At 37.5% G+C, this 24,584-nt stretch overlaps 1 protein-coding gene across 4 annotated transcripts; it reads left to right on the top strand.

Annotated features, from left to right (window-relative positions):
* The first annotated feature begins 186 nt into the window (after positions 1-186).
* LOC123505429 (kinase suppressor of Ras 2-like) lies at positions 187-23,632 on the top strand. 4 transcript variants are annotated; one of them, XM_045256700.1, is made up of 18 exons: positions 187-603; positions 6,225-6,368; positions 6,715-6,859; positions 7,939-8,376; positions 8,741-8,894; positions 10,151-10,419; positions 10,651-10,788; positions 11,404-11,507; positions 11,679-11,822; positions 11,931-12,033; positions 14,845-14,880; positions 16,058-16,223; positions 16,632-16,932; positions 17,083-17,268; positions 17,703-17,836; positions 17,991-18,125; positions 18,810-18,939; positions 19,164-23,632. In XM_045256700.1, exons 1-18 carry the CDS (start codon positions 406-408, stop codon positions 19,314-19,316), a joined length of 3,078 nt encoding a protein of 1,025 aa, XP_045112635.1. In that variant the 5' UTR covers positions 187-405; the 3' UTR covers positions 19,317-23,632. The 4 variants fall into 4 exon arrangements, with proteins under 4 accessions (XP_045112635.1, XP_045112636.1, XP_045112638.1 ...); XM_045256701.1 differs by having other exon boundaries at positions 14,869-14,880; XM_045256703.1 differs by having other exon boundaries at positions 10,199-10,419.
* The last annotated feature ends 952 nt before the right edge of the window (positions 23,633-24,584 follow it).

Raw genomic sequence — 24,584 nt, forward strand, 5'->3', positions numbered from 1 at the left:
AGCGAGGAGAGGGACAGAAGATGAAGGGGGACCATATCCTCACAAAAACCCTATTTGTCCGTGGATTGACTACTCTCAGTTGATTGCAAGATAATGGATTTTTTGTAGGAAAGCGAATGATATGCTAGCAGAGAGTACACGATGATGAAGGAGGGAAGAGCGGGAATGGAAGGGAAGGAGGGGAGGGGGGCGAGGGCAGTGGAGGAGCAGAGTGGAGGTGGAGGTGATGGCGGCGGCCCTGCGGTGGAGGTGGTGGCGGTGCCCTGCCTGTGGCGCTCTGTGAGGCGGCCACGCACCCCCGGCTCCCTCAACATGACACCCACGACGCACACCAGACTCTCGTGTTCATTTCGCTTGGAGAGATAGTGTGGTGGAGATATATTTGAAGTGTGGCGGAGAGAGAGCATGTGGACGTGTGGTGGTGGTGGGCAGGAGGTGGGCGTGGGCGGCGAAGTGGGCGTGCAGGATTCGGTCTCGCGGGCGCTGGAGACATGCCAAACCCACCACCAGTTCATCGCGTCCCAGGCCGAGCACTTGGAGAGGCTGAGGTCCCAGTGTGCCACCAGCGCCCAGCTCACCCAGCAGGAGATCCGCACCCTCGAGGCAAGTCATGGGTGTCCTGGTGCCTCTCCGATCTTGTCCCTGTCCCTCACTCTTCTCTTCTCTCCAGGGACTCTGATGTGCCGTGTTTTATCATTTTCTGTGTCTCTTGTAGGCTCTATCTTCATGTCTTGTCACTTTTTTACCCACTGCTGTCTTTGCCTCAGGTTCTTTACACTCTTGCTACCGTCTCTTATCTCTTCATGTACCGTACTTTCTATTATTCTTGATGCAGTCTTCCATCGCTTCCTTGCATTCCTCCTTATTAGCCTCTCACCATGAATTCACCCTGTTATCATCTGGGTTGTGATGTTCTTTGATTAAGTTCTTGTGTGTTGTTCTTGTAAATGTATCTCAGGGAGTCAATCCTGTTCTGTTACTTCCTGTGTGCAGACATTATGGTGGGAATAGATGAAACTTATTGGATGGTATGTAGTGTATGAGATCTAGGTGGTGTAAATTATTATATGTTGGATAATATATGACACAGGTGCGAGAAGATTGTTATGTGGTGGTTGATTGACGTTTTTGACAGGGTTTAGGGTGTTTATCCCCCTATGACTAAGAGTGTATTGTAGTTAGGATAATACCAAGGAATAATATGTTTGATTAACAAAGTTTTATAGGGATTTGCTAAAGCATGTGGGATGGAGGAAATGAAAAGTGGGCATATTAGAATCTTTGTGAATATTACAGTAAATTATAAGAGGAAGGTCAGAGTAATTTTTAAGTACTTCTGCTTACTTTCATGCCATTAGAAAAAAATGCTCATGTCATCATAATCATGTATGTTGTCAGTTTGAATGTCTTGAAGTCCTTAGTTGTACAATACCTAGAGATTTAATGATACTCGACTCAATCTAAACTGGCTGTTTAGGTGTGGTACTGGGCTTTACTGGAATCTCCCCACTTTTGCCATCTCTCCATAGATCATGAGATTGCCTTCTATCTCCAACTCTGTTCCACCTTCTGTCTCTGTCTTCCTTTCCCTCTGTTTCTATATAAATTGGTATTTCCAAAATTATTTCTGAAATCATTCAAACTTTAGTTCCACATCACTGTTAAGGTAAAAACCAATGCAGATATTCTGTATAAAAGTCTCCCCCAATCCCAAACATGGTATATGAGCAGGGGAGTGTGACTTTGCTAATACCTTGACCTGACTTGACTCGCTAGTGAGTCCTTATCTTCCCTCGCACATGCAGTCTTACTATGATCTGTTCTCCTGCCGCTAGCGAGTCCTTATCTTCCCTCGCACATGCAGTCTTACTATGAGATGTTCTCCTGCCGTTAACTTGCCATATGGCCACCTTCACAGCCATTTTAAGACAGTAATCTACAATGTGAACTAGTACTTAGAAAGAGAGAGTGTGCAAAGGGTATTGAAGAATTGTGGAGGTGTGGCAACAGTGGAGGACTAGCTGTCAAAAAGCAGACCATATCCAAATGGCCAGTTTAGAGTGACCCGAGAATATATAGAGATTTCCCTTAGTTCTGGCAGAGATAGAGTGGTGGCATACCTACTCAAGCATCTTACTTCCTGGAGTGTGGTAAGCAGTTTGACTAATTACCTTGGTTAGCATTAGATTAGATAAGGGGTGATCAGAAGCGTAAGGGTATTCTTTTATGGAAAATGTATTTATGTAGTAACAAACAGCCAGTTCCCCTCCCCTGCTCTCTCTCTCTCTCTCTTAGGTACCCTTTAGATTGGCTTCTTTTTGTTTCAAAACGTGAGGCATTACAGTACCGTACCCTATTGGTTAGCACACATGGCTCATAACCGAGAGATCTTAATTGCAGTTTTGAGGTGGCCCAGTAAAAATTGATACAGCCATGCCTTTAACTGCCTAGTTGTAAATAAATATTAAAGATTGTCTCCTGTACTTTAGGATAGTGGTCTGGTATTCCATGTCACTAGGCTGATAGTTGTGTAGGCTATAGTCATTTTAGATTGTGTCATTTAAATTGTGATCCCTTTTATCTAAGAGTTTAGACTGTGATCCCTATAGCTCAAGAGTACAGCGTTTTCAGCTCGTTTTTTTTTTCTCTTTCTCATGCTCCCCCACAAAAAAAAAAAAAAAATAAATAAATAAATAAAAATAAATAAATAAAATAAAATAAATAAATAGCACCCTGCACTTTATATTATGACACCATAGGTGAAGCTTTGGGTAGGCTTGGCTACTGACAGGTGGTAGTTTCAATGCTGTGGTAGGTCTACTGGTATCACAAATCCCAAACACTTTTTTATTATAAGTATTTCTTAAATTCATTACAATTTTATTGCAGTATTTGTCGAATTGGTACTTCTTATTAGTTTTCCTTGAAAATCTTTCCATTTCTTTACACTTTTCTCTTTTTAAATAATGTGCACAGTATGTTTGGTTAATTTCCAAGTGGGAACTAATTATAAAAGGGTTATATATCTGTGATAATCTTCCTAAGACCAGGTAGAAGAGGATTTAGAATGGATATTATAATGAAAAGGAGAAAAAAGGATAAGGCCCAATAACAAGTGGGGTTTGGAGAGAGAGAGAGAGAGAGAGAGAGAGAGAGAGAGAAACTAATGCAGTGCCAAAATAGGCAGACTATTCCCATGGGGGAAGAAAGAGGTGACATGTAGGTCTATTGGGGGAAAGTCCTTTCCTTACATCCATTTCAGACCTCTAAGCTCTTACCTTTTGCCCTACCCACATGGCTTACCCAGTGCTGCTAACCATCCAGCTGACAATGATTAGTAATTGAGTATTATAATTTTTTTTATGCTGGAGGGAAACAAATCAAGGGCAACAGAATATTAGAAAATAAAAGGCCCACTTGAAATGCTGGATCCCTTAAAGAGTGATAAAGAATTAGCCTAAGTTCAGTGACAAATGTCTTGAAACCTCCCTCTTAGAAGTCAAGTTGTAGGATGGAAATACAGAAGTGGGCATGGAATTCCAGAGTTTACCAGAGAAGGATATGAATGATTGAGAGTACTGGTTGACTCTTGCATTAGAGAGTTGGACAGAATAGAGATGAGAGGAAGAAGAAAGCCTTGTGTAGCGAGTAGGGATCAACTGATTATTATCAATCAGGCCGATTATCGGTGCTGATATTAAGCATTCGTCTTTGAAAGGACATGGAAAGATATGGGATGGTATCATTAGCGTAGGGGTGGATAGGGCAAAAAGTTTGGTTAAGAAGATCACTAATGAATAATAGAGAGTGGGTGACAGGACAGAACTCTGAGGAATACCACTATTAATAGATTTAGGAGAACAGTGGCCATCTACCACGGCTGCAATAGAAAGGAAACTTGAGATATAGTTGCAGAGAGAAGGATGGAAACCATAGGAGGGCAGTTTTGAAATCAATGCTGTGTGCCAGACTTTATCAAAAGCTTTTGATTGTCTAATGTGACATCAAAAGTTTCACCGAAATCTCTAAAAGAGGACGACCAAGACTCAGTAAGGAAAGCCAGAAGATCACCAGTAAAGCGACCTTGACAGAAGCCATACTGATGATCAGATAGAAGATTGTGAAGTGACAGATGTTTAAGAATCTTCCTATTGAGGATAGATTCAAAGACTAGACAAGTAAGAGAGTAAAGCTATAGGATGGTAGTTTGAGGGATTAGAACGGTCACCCATTTTAGGAACAGACTGAATGTAGACAAACTTCCAGTTGAAAGGAAAGGTAGAAGTCGATAGATATAGTTGAAAGAGTTTGGCCAGGCAAGGTGCAAGCATGGAAGCACAGTTTTGAGAACAATAGGATGGACCCCATCAGGTTCATAAGCCTTCTGAGGGTTTAGGCCAGCGAGGGCATGTAAAACTTTGATTGATGGCATAAAATAGTCAGAGGGGGGAAGAGAGGGAGGGACAAGTCCAGAATCATCCAAGGTAGAGTTGTCAGCAAAGATTTGAGAGAAGAGTTTAGCTTTAGAGACAGATGAGATGGCAGTGTTGCCATCAGGATGAAATAAAGGAGGGAAAGATAAGGTAAAGATATTGGAGATGTTTTTAGCCAGATGCCAGAACTCACGAGGGAAGTTAGAGTTTGAAAGATTTTGACATATTCTGTTTATGAAGGAGTGTTTGGCAAGTTGAAGAAGAGACTTGGCATGATTCTGAGCAGAAATGTAAAGTGTATGAGATTCAGGAGATGGAAAGCTCAAGTACCTTTTGTGGGCAACTTCTCTATCATGTATAGCACGAGAACAGGCTGCGTTAAACCAAGGTTTAGGTTGAAAAAGAGTGAGGAATGTATGCCTCTATGCCAGACACTATCACCTCCATTATGTGTTCAGCACACAGGGATGGGACTCTCACACAGAAACTGTAATCATTTTAGGGAAAATCAGCATAATACCTCCTCAGGTTCTCCCAACTAGCAGAGGAAAAATGCCAGAGACACCTCTGCTTTGGGAGATCCTAAGGAGGGGATTGGAGAAATACAGTAAAACCTCGCTTGACGAACGTCTCTAAGGATGAACAATTCGAGAGACGACCAAAAAATTTGTCAATATATCGACCCAGGGGGATGAACGATATTTCGGGGGACGAATGTGGTTAAACGGCTTGCCTGCCAGCTAGCCGTTTATGTGATAGCCAACCCAGTTATCACACAACAACAAAACAAAATATAAGCACAAAAGAAAATAGAAACAGGAACATACGAAAAATATCACATAACATAATCTCCGTGCCACCACGATTTTCTCCTGTTTTTCCTGGGCATGGTGATGTTACCGGCTCGCTCTACTGTAGCTTCCTCAACGTTATCCTCTCTGCTATAACGGGGCCCCACATAGCGGCACTGACTTGTGATGCTACACAGCTGTTGTGTAGCTCTGGCACGCTGCGCACATCCAACGTCCTCTCTCATGACTGTCTTCTTGGATCTTGTCTGTCTTCCTCCCCATCCTTCTCTCCTCCATTCCATCATGTCATCAACGTCCAGTCTCTCAAGTAAATAACCTTTTCTTTTTTATTCATTTTATTATCATTTTGATAGCATTTAAGTACGTAAAACAATTTAGGCTTTTTATAATTATTTCGTTCATGTCATGCATACATTAAATGTCTATTTTGATTGGGTTTTAGGGACAAAAGTATGATTTTTTTTTGGTCTGGAACGGATTAATGGTATTTCAATACATTCTTATGGGAAAAATTTATTCAGGGGACGAACAAATCGGGTGACGAACAGGATTTAGGAACGAATTATGGTCGTGAGCTGAGGTTTTACTGTATGCTTGTACACATATAATTACAGTACTAATAAATTATCCAATTTATTTATACAATGTGTAGTAAGCAAGGCTTTGCTCCTACCAGCTGTGTGTACCACTATATTGTGCTGGCAATCATTGATAACTGTTACATTTTATCATGCCTTGTTATTAATAGATTTGCTGGATTATCTAAGATATGTATCAGTGGTGGTATATTATATGTGGAATCTCATGTTGCAGGAAATAAATTAAGTCGTGTTGTGTATTTTAAATGAACTTTTAGACCTTTTCTTTTGGAATTTCACAATTTATACATGATTTTGTGTATGTTGTGTGCACTAGTAAAAGAAATAGTGGTTGTAACTGGAGATTGTCACTTACAACATTTCTTTTTGATGTTATGCAGGAAAAATTGGTGAAGTTGTTCAGCTTACAACTGGTGACCAAAAGACACTTGCCTTTGGGAGTGGTGTTGCCTTCAGAACTCCAACAGTACCCCTCCCTCAAGCAGTGGCTCCAGGTGGTTGGCCTCAGTAAGGACTCTATAAATGTGAGTTGCTCTCAATACTTCTGTTTTGATAAGGACTTCTTTATCACATACTAGTACTAGTGATGGATACATTTAAATTAATATTTGATGATTGTAGATGAACAACAAAAGTACCACCAGCCATCTGTTTTATGATGGAGATATAACAAATGTTAGCTTTAGTTGCAATGAATTTAGTAAATAAAAGATTACTTTTGTAAGTTTAATTTTGTAGTTGGTATATAACTAACTATATGTATTTGAAGAAAGTCCATATTATATATATATAAGAATTTCTTGAGGTCTACTGTATATTTTATTTTTTCATCGATATGATAATCAATGTAAATGAATATCTTTTCTGCAGGGTTTGTGTCAGAGAATTCCAACATTAGAAGCACTTTTAGAAAAAAGAGAAAATGAATTTCGAAGTATTCTTAATGAATATGGAGCAGACCGAAGTGAGGCTCACAAGCTTGCTCGAGCCATGCAGAACCTCAAGCGATACACAGGCAAGTGGGCAGGTTGTGTGTTTTTAGTTTATGAGTTGAAAAGGCAGAATTTTATTCTTGAATGAAATCCTGCATTAATGAAAAAAGTTTCTTGAGAGAAGCATTTTTCCAAAAGGGAACATATATTTTATGAATAAAACATACCTTTATGCTCTGCAATTTGGGAGGACATTTTTGTTCAACGATTGTTATCAGTTAGGGGTTATATGTTCTGCTATAAGTATATTGCTTTCTTAATTTGTATCTCTTCGTCAATCATGGAGGTTTTAAGAAGCTAACTCCAACAGAAACCTATCTTCTAGATGTTCTGCTTCATAACAAGTGGTGAAAATACTTGAGACATTTTCCAATTATTATTCAAGTTTCCCTACACACCTTTTTTCTTTAAATTTTCCTCTCAAATCCTTTCCAAGTACACAAACTAACTTCATGTTTTTCTTTATTAAATAACTTTTTATTTTTTCTTCTGTACAATACTTGCATATTACCAAACTTCCACTGTGTACATCTATATTCATGTATGCATCTCGTCTCTCTGTGCTGGTACCAGTATGAATGCTTTTTGTTAGAATTGTTGCCACCAACTTTTTGTTTTTTACCCACATAATAAGACTACCTGTGGTTTTTCTCCTTTTTATCTACATAATATGGCTTCCTGTGCTTCTTATCATAATTTTGAAAGGCTTCTATGCATATATAATCATATTAACCTAGTCTGCTTTTGCCTATGAACATCATCTTTGATTGGTGAAATTACTCTTGTGTGTAGCCTTTACACTTCTCACATGTCATGTTGATGTTTCTCTTTAGAAAAAGTCTTCCTGTCAATAAAGGCGAATATTAACAATCATGCTACCATTGACATGATTCCTGTCAATACATTTTTTCTTTGCAGATATAAGGAATAATGTAAATGCAATAATAAAACATTGAAAAAAGAATCATATATTTATTCTTCTCATATCAAATTACAGAAACCTCAGACCCATATTTACAAACCTTTATCACTAAGCCATTGTTCACAGACTTTATTTTGCCTAGTATAGAAAGAAATACTTAAGAACGTGTTGTTCTTGCAGAGACCCAAATGCAAGGTCAAGGAGGGGACTGGGGCAGCTCCGATCTCCCTCTCTACTGGGACTCATGGGAGCGCTCCTGTCCACCCTCCCCACGACTCAGCCACAGGGCACAGCGGGAAGGACGGTCCTCAGTGTCCTCCTCTGATGGTGATGGCGGGAGTGTGACCAGCAGCAGCACCAGTGGAGGAGGAGCTTGGAGTGGGGATGGGAGCAGGACAGGTGGAAGGGGTGCACCTATCAGCCAGCGGAGCAGTGATGATTCCTCCACCCCTTCCTCTCCTCCACCACCCTTCTCCTCTGCTCCTCCTCCATCAAGCCCAGGTGGTCCATTTCATATTGTCTCTAGTAACCTCACCCTCCCAGGAAGTAGCTCAGTGTTCTTCGAGAAGCGTCCCACACCACCTCCAACACCGAATATTCCCAAAGTCAAATCCTCAGGTAAAGTAACATATTATCTATTTATATGTGTTCATAAATTTTCAGTGTAAAAAAAGATAGGAATGGGGGTTCAAACTTTGTGTGTGTGTGTGTATGTATATTGTATCAGCTACCATAATTAGTGGGAATTAGAGGGGAGTTGCTGTTTAGGAAGAATTTGCTTATTGAGCAAAGCAGCAAAAAAGATAGGTATGGTTACCATGTCTTGGTTGTCTTGGAAAGTCAGCATAGCAAATAGATTTGTGGGTTTTCTTATATGATTGCCATTCCAGTAGCATGGATCAAATTATATAAGTGGCTTTTTGGGAACTTATGAGAGACCAGTCAGAACATATTTAATCTTATATTGCACTATTCAATGTAGGTGACAAGAAGTTTCCAACTACACCTCCACCTGGCAAGAAGTATCAGACATGCTTATTGAACCCCACTCTTCCACTTGGTCGGTCGACATCCCATGAGTCCCAGCTAGCCCCACGTGCCGAGGGTCATGACCACCAGTCTTCTACAGTTCTCAGGTTAGTTTGCCTTGCCTGCTTATCTTATTGTGGCTTTTGGATAAAATGTTTGTGCATACAGTAATATTTTGCCAATATTTTTGTCTCATGTTTTGGTAGCTCAGTTTTGTGATGAATGTGTACTTCAAGGATAATTTTATACTTACATAGTTTGCTTTGTGTTTAGTTGATTGTGGAGATTACTGTTATGTTTAGTTGATTGTGGAGATTACTGTTGTTTGCCTAGCATTTAGTTCATTGTTTGGGATATTGTTGAATTCTCTTCTTTGAAATGAATGTATATATGTCTCTGTACATAGTTTGCATCTGATAAGACAAACTTTGCATGAAAAGTTATAGTTTATTTTTCCTTGTAGCAAATAGTTGGGTAGTGTTAGTCCTAGTCTTACTTGTGCTACATTAGGGACCATTTCTGTTCACCGTTTTTTGTGATACAGGGTGGTTAAATTTCATAGTTAAGTTGCTTGTTTAGAAGCTGTTTTGTTACCCTTTATTTTTAGAAGAAAGACTCCAATGGCTTTTGACTATTAGTATAGTTTCGAACCAAATTTACTTTTTATGGTTTTCACTGCATATTGTTAGAATGAAGTCTTGTTATTTCAAAATTACATATTATAGACAAACCTTGGATTTATTTAGATTGGATTGGTAAGACTGGATAGTTGTTCATTTTCTAGATGTCCAAGTAATTAAGTCATAAATAGAAACAAATTGTGAAATTCATGGGGATTACTGTATATTTTGTAAGAATCTCAAAAGTTTACACACTTGTAATACATTGGCCATTGCAAGAGAGAATGTACATACATATAATGTTACTATTGTCTTTTTATGAATTAAATTCTTTTACCATGTAAATTGAAATGAAAGTATTGCCACATGCATGCATCAATCCCTATAGTGTAATTAGTTTGTGCTATGTGAGTGCTTTATTTTAGTTATATATTGTAGCTGATGGAAAGGCATATGGCTCTGCCTCACATCTTAGAGTGTATTTTGCCTTGTTTTTGTTATGTTGACTGGTGTCGCCTTCTGCCTGGCTTGCTGTGTGCGACACCCGTGCTCTGCAACATGCCTGCTGCACCCATCTCTGCTGCGATACAAAACTTCTTCATCTTGGATGCAATGTGATATTCTTTATTTTGGATGGGTTCCTTCATGGTATTTTTAATATTTTTAAATCATTGATAATTTTCTATTCATTCAATATACCCCTGAAATTTGATACACAATTGCATTGACTTTACTGAATGAAGTCATTTCCTGCTGAAAAGAAAATTGAATAATTTTCGATTGGGTGGCAGCATGGAACACCTTGGAGCTCGGCGAGCACGCCTACACTCAGAGTCTGAGGCATCAGGAGCATTAGACAGCCAAGGGAAGAGAACAGACAGTGGACGGAACAGGACTGACATGCAGGAGTTGAAGACAGCACAGAACTCCCCAGCCCCATCCACTCTTGCCAGCCCTATCAAGTCCCCAAACTATGCAGATCACATTGAGGAGGACAATTATTCAAACACGAGTAAGTTTGTCACATGTGACTCAAGATCCTCTTTACTTGACAGAATTTTGTTGATTTCTGTTAAAGTCTAAGTACATTCTTTAACGAGAATGGTGATGTTTTGTAGATGTATTGGGTTTATTACAAATACTGTTTACAATAGCATATACCTAAGAATTTTTAGTGAGTCAGCAAGTTAAAATATTTCAAATGAAGCAACCATTTTTCTTTGACCTAATACATGTATTTCAGATTCCCTTACAGTACCTAGGTCACCACGCACACCAACACTACCAGGTTCCATGGTCCACAATGTTCAGCATCGATTTACCAAGAGTCTTAAATCTGGTGTGTGTGGATATTGCCGTCATAAATTTACTATCCTCAGTGGTAAGATATACTAAAATACATATTAGTTTTTTTTTCTGTGACATTTCTATTATATGTTTATTTTTTTCCATGTATTTCAATTTATTGGTGTCAGTGTTGATAAGATGTTTATAATGAAAATTAGTTTGCAACATGCACTTTTCATGCTTCTACTAAAACCATAGAAATTTGATTTTGTGTGTATTAAGCTAATTATATTCATCACATTGTTGTTCAAAATGTTTTATGGTTTTAGTGAAATATCAGTTTACTATTACTTCCAGAAATACTATCTTGTTAAACTGGATAACATCTTCACTTGATTCGGGGGTTTGTGATATTTTAGTGCATATCTAACATGGAACGTTTGTATATGTACCTTTTCCTTAATTCCACTTATATCATTATTGCATGAATTATATAGTGTTTTAATCTTTAGGACCATTTTTTTTAAAGAATTTTGCTGTGTCATTTGGTCAGAATATTTGGTAAATTCCATAATGAATAATATCAGTACATCTTAATGACAGGCATTTTTCCCCTTTGCTTTCAGAATTTTGTCAGTAATTCTATATCATACTAACAAGATATGAGACAAATTAACTTTGCACATATTGTTTTGTTCTATATTCATAGGTTTGAAGTGTAAAGAATGCAGCTTTAAATGCCACCGGGAATGTGAACCCAAAGTGCCGCCTTCTTGTGGATTACCTAATGAATACCTGAAGTTATTCACTGAAGTGAGTAATGCTAACTGCACCATTGTTATATAAGAGGAAACAATTTGGTGACACCATTGACAGCATATTTTTCACTCAGTAATTTTTTTCACTAGTTATCGTATCAGATACTCATATTTTTCATTTATTGATTTTTTTAGCTCATGTACTTTGTCTTTTATTACTTGACAGACATTGATCAGAAGTAGCATGGATGGTGGGGTGGTGCCTCCAGGGCGAGGTGGACTCACCAACTTCAATGAAATGTTTCCTGCAAATCTTGGAGGCAGCCACATGTCCTCCTCACAGCCGTCCATCAATATACCATCCCTTCAGGTGAAGCTCACTATCATTGAATGAATATAACTGCTGTATCCATGCCTTTATTAATCTCCTTGCTCCATTAACTTCCAGCCAATGTCAAGACATTACATTGTCTTCCAGGGCCCAGATTCCAGTTCCAACACCTCCAGTTGCAATTCATCCACCCCTTCCAGTCCTGCTCCTCACATCCCTGTCTCTCCAGCCCAGCAAACATTTTTCCCAGGTGAATTGTCTGAGATGCTTTTTGTTGCTATTTTCAATATACAAACATAAGGAATATATACCACAAGAAATGACAGGATCTAGCTAGTTATTGAGCAAGCTATGGTTTTCATTATACAACATGTACCATATATTTTGGTGGATGAGATGATCCCTAAATTTTGGTTAGAAGTTAATGATTTCAACTCATAATGGGGATATAAGATTACACCCCAACTACCAAATCATCTGTGGTGAAATTTAGATCAGTGATCACCAGACAATTAAGACCGTGATATACCAGTACAGTGAATAAAATACCTACCTTCTTCACCTTCAAGTGTAATCCTAAACCTAAGACAGAATTCCCATCAAATGCTTTTGTACATTTTCATGAAAAAAGATGGTTGATCAAAGGTGGTGTAAGATTATGAATAGACAGTGTGCAGTATGATAAGTTTTCCTGAACATAAGCAAACCCTTATCTTGTACCACCTGTGTGTCAGGCTGTCAGCTATAATCTTCTCCTATATATCATGTTTCCCTTTACAACATTGCAATGGGAGTACATTTCGGTAAGAAGTCATTTGATATGTATATTATTTCCATGCCATGAATGGAAATGTGGCTACCATACGATTTTGATCCTTGGATTTTTTTCCTTTCTCAGAGCTCGCAATATCAGACTAGACATGGTTTTATTTGTTTTTTTATGTTTTCAAAGCTTTTATTCTCACTTTAACATATACAGTGGAACCTTGAGTTATGAATGCCCTGACTTACAAGTAATCTGAGATATGAGTCATCACTTGGTTGATTATTTTGCTTTGACTTGTGAAGCACATTTTTATAACAAGATAGCTCCAGAGAAGCCACTGCTAGTTGCCACAGCGAATGCCCAACGCATTCAGTTCATGTGTTTTTTTTTTTCACGATGGGAGCATTTCTTGTTTTATACAAGCATTAAGTTGAGCAATGAAATTGAAGCATTAAGAGTGTAATGAGTAAGTCAAGTTTAACAATTAAGTGAGAGAATTTATGGCGGATGAAAGTTACTAAAAAAAAAAAAAAATCCTCCCATATCCACTTAGGGCATATCTCTTCCAGCTTCACCCTCCATCTCTGCTAGCATCTTCCGTTTGCCAAAGACATCTGATCTCTGAATTGAATATACTGTATAAAACCAGTTTATTTATTTTCATTATCTTTTGTAATATTTCATTATATGTATTTTTATACAATGATGCATAAATTTTTAAATACCTTTTTCTCATCTAAAACCTAAAGACACATAAAAGAAAAACTGAGGTGTTTTTGGGGGGGCTGGAATGGATTAATGGCATTTCAATTAACCCTTAATGTACAGTGATCGTTTCGGGACAATTGTAGCGTCACGTGCAGAGAGGCGGGGATTGTTCATGGAATCATGATTTTTTCGCGGTAAACGTTTGAATCTCTCCCCCTCACTATTGGTCCTGAAGCAAGTGGAGGTATCTAGCATCTTTTCTCGCTCACCTCCTCGAGCCTTGAGATATATGTTCCCTCACAATAGGTAATCTTTTCCCATGTCGAGGCAACCCCTGTGACCCAGAGGGAGGAAACAGTACTCTGAGTGATGTTATGTCAGCGTTACTCAGTAGTGACATTGAGGACAGTGATGAAAATGAAGAGAGTGATTTTTTTAATTGAGACAGAAGAAAGTGAAGACTCCAGTAGTGATTCTGATAGTGATCTGGGAGACAGACCAACTTTCACAGCAACGTTCATAAACCTTCTCACATACTCCCCTTGAGCAATGCGCTGGTGTGTGTCACCCATGGTTGCCTCTACAGGACTGTGCTTGTCAGCCAAGTCATGTGAATTCCATTGCTGAAAAGTTGCCAGATTCCAGTTATTATAGAAATCCACAATACTTGTAATATGTGGTTTCTTTTTCTTTTTCTGTTTTGCACATCATTTCATATCTGAGTTTGCATTTTCATGACATGAAAGTGCAAAAGCTCCTACTTACATCAAATTCAGATCCCCGAAAGGAGAGAGAGAGAGAGAGAGAGAGAGAGAGAGAGAGAGAGAGAGAGAGAGAGAGAGAGAGAGAGAGAGCACTTGCGCTGTGTTATCGGAGCTTGGGGGTATTTCTTAGTGGTGGGTTCTGCCATGGGTTCGGGGAGAATTTTTTGGTATGCAATAACTTTGCTTTTAGAGGTCATAACATGTTGTAAACTACATTGTTGTTCTCAGGATAACACAAAGAAATATGTTTTTATAAGGAAAAAAATCTCTTTCCATTTTTGACAGGTGTGATTTTTCCCTGCTGTAGCAGATGAAAATTAAATCAACTCGCCGTACTTTAAAGGTTAATTTCAGTGGGAAAAATTTATATGAGTTACAAGCAAATTGAGATGCGAGCTCTGACATGAAATGAATTAAACTCATAACTCAAGGTACTACTGAATTTTCCACAACCCTATAATAAAGTGTTTAATAAATCAATATTTATGTTTCAAATACCTATAAATAAATGAGAATTAAACATTCAATAAACTATTGTATGTTTTGGCAGTGACCAGATCCATTCCACTGTGTGACTTCATTTTAGCATTTAGTTATGGTGGTGCAGTTTGATACTAACAGGTGAGATTAAGTACCTAAGAAGCTTTAGGAATTTTTAAATCTGTTAAGTGAAGAATTTGTTGAAGAATTAAGTCGAAACTCAGAGATAAGTGTAGCAGTGGCTTATCTGTTTACTATGTAAAACTTAGGCTAGGAAATAATAACTATTGTTGTGTCATACATTTAGCATCATCAGGTTTGAGTCTTATTGATGTTTTCTTAGCTACCCGGGGATTCTACTTCCCAGGTAGGTGGACAGGTGGGTATCTCTGGTGCCTCGTCACCATTTTAATTCCTTTCTGTGATTGCATGGTGTCGTGTGAGGTACAGCAAATATTCTACTCTTAGGCAAGCATGTGACTCAGGTTAAAGCAAAGTAATGTTTTTTTTCCTTTTCTTATACATGATCTTGAAGTCCACCATAGGCTTGTATAGTTTATTTTTGAGAGGAGTTCAGAGTACTTGTCTCAGTACTTCCTGAAAGTCTTCTATCTAGCTAGGAATTTTGAAGCTATGGAGACAAACTTTACAAACTTAATCCTACAGTTCTTCTGTTAACTAAAAAAAATTTTTGGTTACAGTTGTATCATTGCTTCCCTCTTGGGATCCTTCTAGCTCTCAAAATGGGACTATTGCAGCAATATCTTCAATTTGAAGACTAGCTGGTAGTCAGTAACAGCCATGTCTTTAGAGTAGGGAGCTTGGTACATCTTAGAAACTCAGCTCTGTAAGAATTTTTAAATACATAATGATGAGGTTGTGGCTTTGTAATAAAGTTACTAGTTATTTGATACCCAAATTTCACTCATTACTGCTAGTCCAATTTTATATATCTTTTGAACCAGTTAAACTTTTCTTTAGTTTATATAATTGCCATGACAGTGCTGCTGAGTCTTAAAATTATTACAGCTTGATTATTGCCAGTGTTGGCAAAACCAGATTCATTAATGCTGTTCAGTGTATTTCATCATCTTGCTTTAGAGTGATAGTACTCTGCATGCTGGCTGTCTGGAAATGGTATAGTGGCATGGTATGGTTTCTGAGGGAGAGAGAGAGAGAGAAAACAAATATATGATAAGAGTATAACAATAGATGAATAGATAAAATGTAGAAAAATTATTAGATCTTATGTAAAGACTTCATCTATGAATGAAGCCAAATTTCAGTTTAGTCTTTTTTATTTTGGAATGTGTCTGTGTACTATTAACATTTAATTTTGAAAGGATCAAGACTGTTTAATCAAATACTAGTGCTGGTTTTATAATAAACTGAAAGTTCTGCATGCTTTCAGTATTTTAACTGATCTTTTAAGCTTTCTACTTGTATGCATTGCTCTTGGTGTTTTTCTCATGAAATATAGACTTTACTGCTGTTTCAATTCACTTCAATTTAATTAGCTTCCACTTTATCTGTAATCTGTTCCTTTTTCATGGCAGATGTGAGTGAGGATCCAGGAGACATCCCTCAAGAGATGAAACCCTTGAAGCTCATTGGCAATAGGACGCTTCCCAAGCCACCTGTGTCAATCTCATCCACGCAAAGTGACGTCATTGACTCTCGCCAGTCCCATGACTCAGATCGTACTGTGTCACAAACCTCAGGGTGGGTGTGCTTCCTTTTGTTGTTGTTTTACAGTTATGTACATAAGTGTCTCTAGTTAGTATCAGTGTTCTTCTATGACAATGATTTAACTTCCTTTTTTCTGATAAGATTTTAACCATGAACATCTAATGATGATAATGATAATATTAATAATAATGATAATTATAATAATAATGATAAATGGTTTATTAACAATGACAAGTGGATCAAAAGCTGTAAATACAAGGGGTTAAAATGTACTTATACTAATGGAATACTTAGCTAATGTATATATGCAATGTACACAAAACTAGAATGAGTTCATTGTATAAGGTTTCCAGTATTGTTGGAATAGCACTGTTTAAATGGTTTAAAATGATTACTGCTGATAACTTTGTCGAACAGTTACATGAAATTTTGAATTGACAGATCTGGCAGCACTGGAACAGATGATTCTGACCGCACCATTGCTGGGCCTGGCCGGGTAGACTCTCAGGACTCAACTGTATCTGATGGGGAGAATGCAGACCCACGCTGTACGCGGCAGAATAGTGTAACCAGCGTCTCTCAGTGGGACATTCCATATGATGAGCTAGTTCATGGAGAAGTCCTAGGCAAAGGACGGTTTGGTATTGTTTACTCTGGCAACTGGCATGGGCACGTAGCTATTAAGGAGCTACGAATGGACTATGTCAATGATGAAAAGACTTTGGAGGCCTTCAAGGCAGAAGTGAGTTATGTTTTCTTTTGTCTAACTGTAGTTTCCTAGGTCTTACAATATTTTTCTGCATTAATCCCTTCCAAAGTATAACACTTTTGAGGAAACCATGTTGTTGAATAGAGATTTCACTTGCTAAAGATTTGCGACTCTTGTGTACAGGTGAGCACATTCCGCAAGACCCGTCATGAGAACCTGGTGTTGTTCATGGGGGCATGCATGAAACCTCCCCGACTGGCCATTGTGACCAGCCTCTGCAAGGGACATACACTCTACACCCATATCCATGAAAACAAAGACAAGTTCAATATGTCCAAGACTATAATGATTGCCCAACAGATCTCCCAGGTATGTACCTTGAATATAGTAGATCTCACAAAAAGAGGTACGTAATAAGTTGTAGTCATTTTCCTTTCTGAAAGTGATTTTAGCATCCAATATTTAAGATTAATTAAAAGTTGGGGCATTGTTTGTAAAAAGTTAATTTTCCTTTCCAAATGAACTAGGTACAAACCATGAACAGTTAAAGCTTATGAAGGTGATCATTTGTAGTAAAAGGTTTGTGTCTGTGTAGTCAGTCATATTTAGTCATAATGTGAAAGTGTCTTATATTACTTTCAATTAAAAACTTTTTTGATAGTATAAATGAAAGTATCGTTCAGCAATTTCTATTTATAATGAGCAAAGTTTAATATTAACTCTTATAATCTAAAGAGATTTTATATAGTGAAATGTTTTGAGCTTGTAACTTTACATGAATACAATGAAATCTTTCCTCACAGGGAATGGGTTACCTACATGCTCGGGGAATAGTTCATAAGGATCTCAAAACTAAGAACATATTCCTGGAGAGTGGCAAGGTTGTCATCACTGACTTTGGTTTGTTCAATGTGACCAGACTTTGCCATGATAGCAGGTGAGTGATTGAAACTGGTGATCTTGTTTAAGTAACACTAGGAAAATCTTTCCAACATATATGTTTACTACTGTAAAGATATTTTGATAATTATATAAAATGCACATAAGTTAAAGATTTCCAATGTGATGCTAAGAAAAAATTGTATGAATAGACGAGGCAACTGGTTGTGTATCCCACCTGGCTGGCTCTGCTACCTCTCCCCTGAAGTCATGAGAAACCTCCGGGTGGTACAAAGACAAGATGACGCTCTCCCATTCACCACCTACTCAGATGTCTATTGTTTTGGGTGAGTTTCTTAGAAAAAAAATAGAGATCAGAGCACAGGAAAGTAATAAAGTAAGCCTTACATTGTGTACAGAGAAATTTTAGAAGTTAAATTAATTTACTCTCATTTTTTATTTGTTCATGATTTACATGTTAAACACTTTATTTTTCTTGTTATGATAATGATATACTATGCATGTCATAGGATAAGGCATATAGGGACAGAGTTGGCTGGAACTACCCTCGTGTGTATGTTTCCTGGTGATGAAGAGAGATTTTTTTTCCTTATTGCTTGGCACAGAAATTGTGTCAAGTAAAAAATAAATAGAGATTTCAAGTATATTAAAACATGCAAAACAAAAACAAATTTGAAAATAAGAGATGAAAGTGAAAGATTGTTGATCATTTAGAAGGTGATATGTGGAGAGGAAGATAATAAATAGAAAGAACATAAAAGAGCACTCACAACTTAATTTAACCACAGTATAATTTTGTGTTATCTGCGCTTGCTTATAACACTGTGATCCCATTGACTATTTTGATCTTCTTTTCTTATGAAGTAACACGATGTTTTCCTGCAGAATCTTATTATAGCTAGTATCAAAATAGATATTATGATAAGTTTTTATTAGACACCCTATTTTCAAGGATATTTAATCAAATGTCTCTCTGAACTGTTAAGATGACTTGTAACTTTTCTCCACAGGACGGTGTGGTATGAGCTCCTGTGTGGTGAATGGCCACACAAAGGCTTGCCCCCAGAAGCCATCATTTGGCAGGTTGGCCGTGGCATGAAGCCCTCCTTGGCCAACCTACAAGCTTCACGGGATGTAAAGGTAATTATGTTGGTTGAATACAAGCATTTTATTCTTACTTGTCTGTTCATGACTATTAGACATGCATATATACATCTTTTATGGGAGTAATTACTACTTGTCATCTGTATAATAGAGATTTTACTTCAAGCAGGAGAAAATTTTATGTTTATGGTTCTCTTTCACAAGTAATTCTTCTTAAATGCAATAATTTACTCAAATCTGTTGTTTGGCACCTTTCCCAGGACATTCTAATGGCTTGCTGGAGCTACCGACCAAAGGAGCGTCCTGAATTTTCTCAGATGCAGTCCAATCTGAATAGACTTCCCAAGAAGAGGCTTCAGCGCTCCCCCTCCCATCCTATCCACCTCTCAAGATCTGCAGAGAGTGTCTTTTGAACTGGGGAGAGAAAATGCAGGAGCTGAAATGTTCTCCTACAGAATTTTTATTAGTATTATTATTATTATTATTATTATCATTTTATTATAAGACCATTTAAGGTTTATTGGGAATCAGTCAAAACTGAATGGATGCTTTCCAGAAATGTTAGTAGTGAATGTGTTCATGTGATTATGCAATCAAAACCTGACTGCATGTTAAGGACTTCAAGTGTAGAGGAGAACTTCCATACATCTTCCATGCATCTGAGGGAAATATTCTCATAAGATTTTTTCATATTAAAGGAGCATGCCTGCAGCCTTGAAATGTTGATTGACATGCTTATAATGCACAAAGAAAAGCAATTTGGTTTTATATTGTTATTATTATTATTATTATTATTATTATTATTATTATTATTATTATTATTATTATTATTATTATTGTTAGTTACTAATCATTACATTATTATTATTATTATTATTATTATTATTATTATTATTACAATTATCATTATCATTATTTATTGTTGTTGTTGTTATGAATATGATAACAAAAGCTTCCTGAGTAAGGGATAATATAGAGGGAATTTCTTTTATGAGTGAATTTATGTTGTCAACATCAGCTGGAGAATTAGCTCTCAGAATTGGCTTAGAAAAATGGCATTAAGGTTATTAAATTTGAGAAATTCATCATTAAAAGAATTTGTTTAAATGGGCACTCAGAAGCTCAGAGACAAAGAAACTAGATCACTAGGTCAGTGCAAACTTATGGTGTTACTAACCTTTGCACATTTTACTGACTTAGCATTTCTTATAGTCTGCATAACTTACCAGCATAAAGCAACAACTGTACTAGTGAAGACAAGTCCAACAGTTTCTAGTCAGCCCATGTACACTAGGGAGTTTCCTGCCGTAGATAAAAGGTATATTAGGTATACATATACTACTATTACATCTTGTGAAAGAAGAGCATTTGTGAACATAAAAGAGCTTCTCTGAGGTTATTTATAATATGTGTTGTGAAGTACAGTAGACAGTAGTCAGACTGAGAGAAACCTCATGTGAAGTGTTAGATGGAGGAGGAGCATTAGGAATGTTCTGAGAGTACATAGTGATGAAAACAAAATCTCTGCTACTCGAATACTGGTACCCTTGCATTCAATACAACTCAAGAATTCAGTGGAAAGTGATAATGTAGTTCACAGTAGCTAGTCAGAGTATGTACTAATAAAGGAGTCAGTTACAACTTGTAAAGGATTTAGAAAAGGGCAATGCATATGAGATAAGGAAGGGGTACCATAAATTTGCTGTCAGCAGAAGCAACAAGAGGCTAGTCAGACAAGTCATTGATAAAACTTAAGGAAGTTTGTTTGAGGCCATAAGTCAGGCTGATTTTCTAGAAGCTCACTCACTATCTAACTCTCATTGCTGGTAAATAACTCCAGATGTCAATTTCAGCTGGCCTTCTAACAGGTACTGGGAGCAGCATTTGTGCCCCCAGAACCTGCATTCCTGGTCATATTTGAGCTCCATTGGCAAGTGAGCTTTAGAATCTTAACTGAGTTGACTGACAGTTTTGCTCTTCATCCAAACTTCCATTATCACAGTATAAAGAAAAATTACATGTCATTTGAATTTAATGTAAATGCACAGCACTCTTCAGCAATTTCTGATGCTGTCTTAATTCTTCTTTATTTCATCACCTCTTAGTGGAATTTCACATAATATGAAGTGGTGAAATTTTAATTAACATTATAACAACCATCACAAGTAAAGTAGCCTCTATAGGACACTGGAATCATTATTGCACTCTTTGAAAGTACAGTACATATACAACATTGTCCCTGTGAAATTTTGACAGCAGCCTTATCTTGGTGATTTCATCTTGAATTTTAGTATTCAGGCATCAGTTCCTGTAAAATTTTGAGAGCAGCCTAATCTTGGTGATTTGACTTACTTATCTACCTATGCATCATCTCTGATTTAAAATGCTTAAGTTAACATAAACTTTTGAGTTATTAGAAAAAAGTTGGAGTTGCCAAGTTTTGTCTGTGCATTGTGTACTCCTATTCTAAATGTTTTCATTGGCATTACGCTCACGCTGCATGGTGAAAACTAATGAACAGTGTTCTTCCATGATAGGTACTTATTTAGAAGCTGTTCTGAAGGATTCACCTTACTATTATTTTATGATGTCCAAAAGTTAATGTTCACTCTTATATTTCAGCTGCACATTTTCCTCCCTCTCCCATGCTTTCATACCTCTAGATATACTTTGCCAATTGGTAACTGAAATCTCACCTAGTGCTTGTTTCCCTCATAGTAAATGCCAGTTTTCTTATGTCTGCATCTTTGTATGTAGTATGAACACCTCTAGTCCCATAACCACAGCCAAGGACCTTCCCCCTCATCTGACTCCCTCATCTCTATGTAGTGACTATTTGTCACTCTGCCCTGCAACACTGTGGCCTCTCAGCTTTTGTGGTCACAATCTAAAGAACTAACAGTAATAACAAGAAGCCAGAAATAACTATTACTCACAGAACTTATGGATTTGCATTTCACAACCGTTGGTTCCTTATCTTGGACAATCTTTCCTCATCTACAAATTCTTTTCTTGTCATAAGCATATTGTATTACTAAGACTGGTTCCATCCCTGATTCTGCAGTGTTTCCATGTTTTTATCTGAATTTTGGATCACAATATTTACATTCTTATCAAAATAGTATGTTCACACTAGACAACTTTTGAGTTAGGTGCCAGTGTTATTTTTTATTTATTTTTTTATTTATTTTAATTTTTTTCTATAAAAGTATCAAGGACTTCTGGACTCTGATCACAAAACCCATTTTGACAAATATTCCAACTCTTCACAACTAATTACAACTAATCATTGTATTTCCATCTGGTGTTTTACTTATGATGTTTATTAATTTGTTGTTGTTTTTATTTTCTTTATCATCTTTTTTTTTATGCTGAAGAAGAGAGTTAATATCAAAGGGTCCAGAATGTATTGTCCTTCATTTCCTATATCGTAACTACTTATGTGTTGTCCCTTCGAGTCCTTGACCGAGACACGGGTTCCGCAGTAGGTAGTGACGTCGCTGCTCTGTGTTCTACATGCCTAGCTTTTTCCTATAGTCGGTGTTTATGTATGTGTGGAATCTGTCTATGGCTTTTTCTTCTTTGATGATGGTGTGAGATAAGAAGAATCTATCACACCTGACTCTGGGTTTAAAGTTGCAGACTCTGGATACATGGATACATGATTAGCTTCATCTTAAAGTCAGAGGTCCAGAACTCTGCCAACTGTGCACTGTAAATGTTCGTGCGTGACTTGTCCCACTGTGTAGATTTAAAAGAAAATTGAGGGCAGTTCTTCCCAGATTACAGAACCTCACAGGAACTTGGCATCAAATTTCCTCACTTTTGTAGCTCACTGGGTCCTTCTGAGTGTTCTCCCCCAATGCACCCATGAGGACCCACTGACACCTGCACTGGGACCCAAGGCTGACTTACAGAAATCCCCCTACTGTACTTGGCCTTGACTCCTAGGAACTGATCATAAATACTCATCACTTTTGTATGTGTGTGTGTATGTGTGTGTGTGTAGGTCTGTCTTTGCAAAAAAAAAATGTGCATGTGTACGCATGTGTGTGTATGCATCTTAAATGAAATGATGTTCGGTATGCAAGGTGATATGCATTACTTCTTTTAAGATATAACATGTGTTCAGTCAAATTTGTTACTATTCAGGAGATGTGCAGGAATCACAATAAAAAGGTATAACTATTTTTTGTCAACACTTATGCAAAACTTTTTTATTGTCGAGAGATGACTGTACTTTTTTAGTGATGTAATCTGGTATGTACTTACTGACTACATTAGTGATGGTATTGCATGCCTGTCATTCAGATAAGGGATGTATGATAGATATATACATAATTTTATTTTAATAATTATGCATCACTTCATTCTCCTTCCTGTCTGTTGCCAAATCACTGTGGGTAGCTTGGCCTGCCTCAGCCTGGCAGCCTTGTGTGCTGGTGGTGGGGCAGGGCAGCAGGCCGTGTGTGGCTCCCCTGACAGCCTCCCCCCTCTCAGGGGTGCCCCTCACCCTGCTTGCTGGTCCAGGTGTTTCATCTAGGAGGCCGGCCTCAACCTTCGTCTTTACTTTTATTTCTGTTATCAATGGTTTTTAAAAACTTATCTTTAGATTTATATTTCATTAATATTATGTATAATACTTAATTTATTTGTACATAATGATGTGTCAACCAAATATAGTTTGTATATATATTATGCATTAATACATAAGTCTTTTTATCATAAAGTTATGCTTATATATATCCTGAATTAGATTGAAACCATAACATTTCTCAATACAAAACCAGCAGTGTTAAAAATATAATTTGGTTGATTGTGGATGATAAACTGCTGCTGCAATGTATAAGGTGAGCCAATGTCATGAGCATGTTCTTATCTTCCTAATACTATTTCAGTGTTCATGTTCTTTTTAGTGGGAACCATGGAATGTAGCATCAATCATTATAGAGGAAAGAACTGCTTAATGTTATATTTACTTAAGTTTGTGACATGTTACATCTCTGATGAACTTAAGTAACACTGGTTTTTAGAGTGAATGAATGCAGTAATTTTTGCATAAGGTTCAGCAGCAAAGGGCAACAAAATCTATAATGAGGAAAAAAGAAAGGCACACTGAGATGTCAGTCTCCAAACAATCAAAAGTGACCATAAGAAAAGTAAAGGATGTCTTGAAACCTCACGAGAGAATTCAAATTAATATAGGAAGAAGGGAATACAGAAGCAGGCAGAGAGTTCCAGAGTTTGTCAGTGAAAGGGATGAATGATTGAGAATAGTGGTTAATTTTTGCCCTGGCCTGCTTACACATTGGCCACACCAGACTCACCCATTCTCACTTGATGTTGTCCTGTACCCCTCCCCCACGTCTGACTATCTTGTGGCGTTCTTTCCTCTCATCCCAATCTCCTTCATGGCCCTTTTGCCTTCCCTCACTTCTCTTCCCAGTCATGTGCCCCCTGCCTTGGTGACATCCTCACTGAGTGCCCTTCCTCTTCTCTCACTGCCCTTATGTCTTCTCTGTACCATTGATGTTCTTCACTTAATCGTCCCTCTTGATCCCTCCCCTTCTTCCTAGCTCAAGCTTATCCAATAGTATCATATGGCCTTTGCTGTTTGGCACATTTTTTCCCATATCACAATTACAGTTACAAATCAAACACTTAATTGTCAGGTTTTAGAG

Source organism: Portunus trituberculatus, chromosome 18 (assembly GCF_017591435.1).
Source record: "Portunus trituberculatus isolate SZX2019 chromosome 18, ASM1759143v1, whole genome shotgun sequence".
NCBI classification, from domain to species: Eukaryota; Metazoa; Arthropoda; class Malacostraca; order Decapoda; family Portunidae; genus Portunus; species Portunus trituberculatus.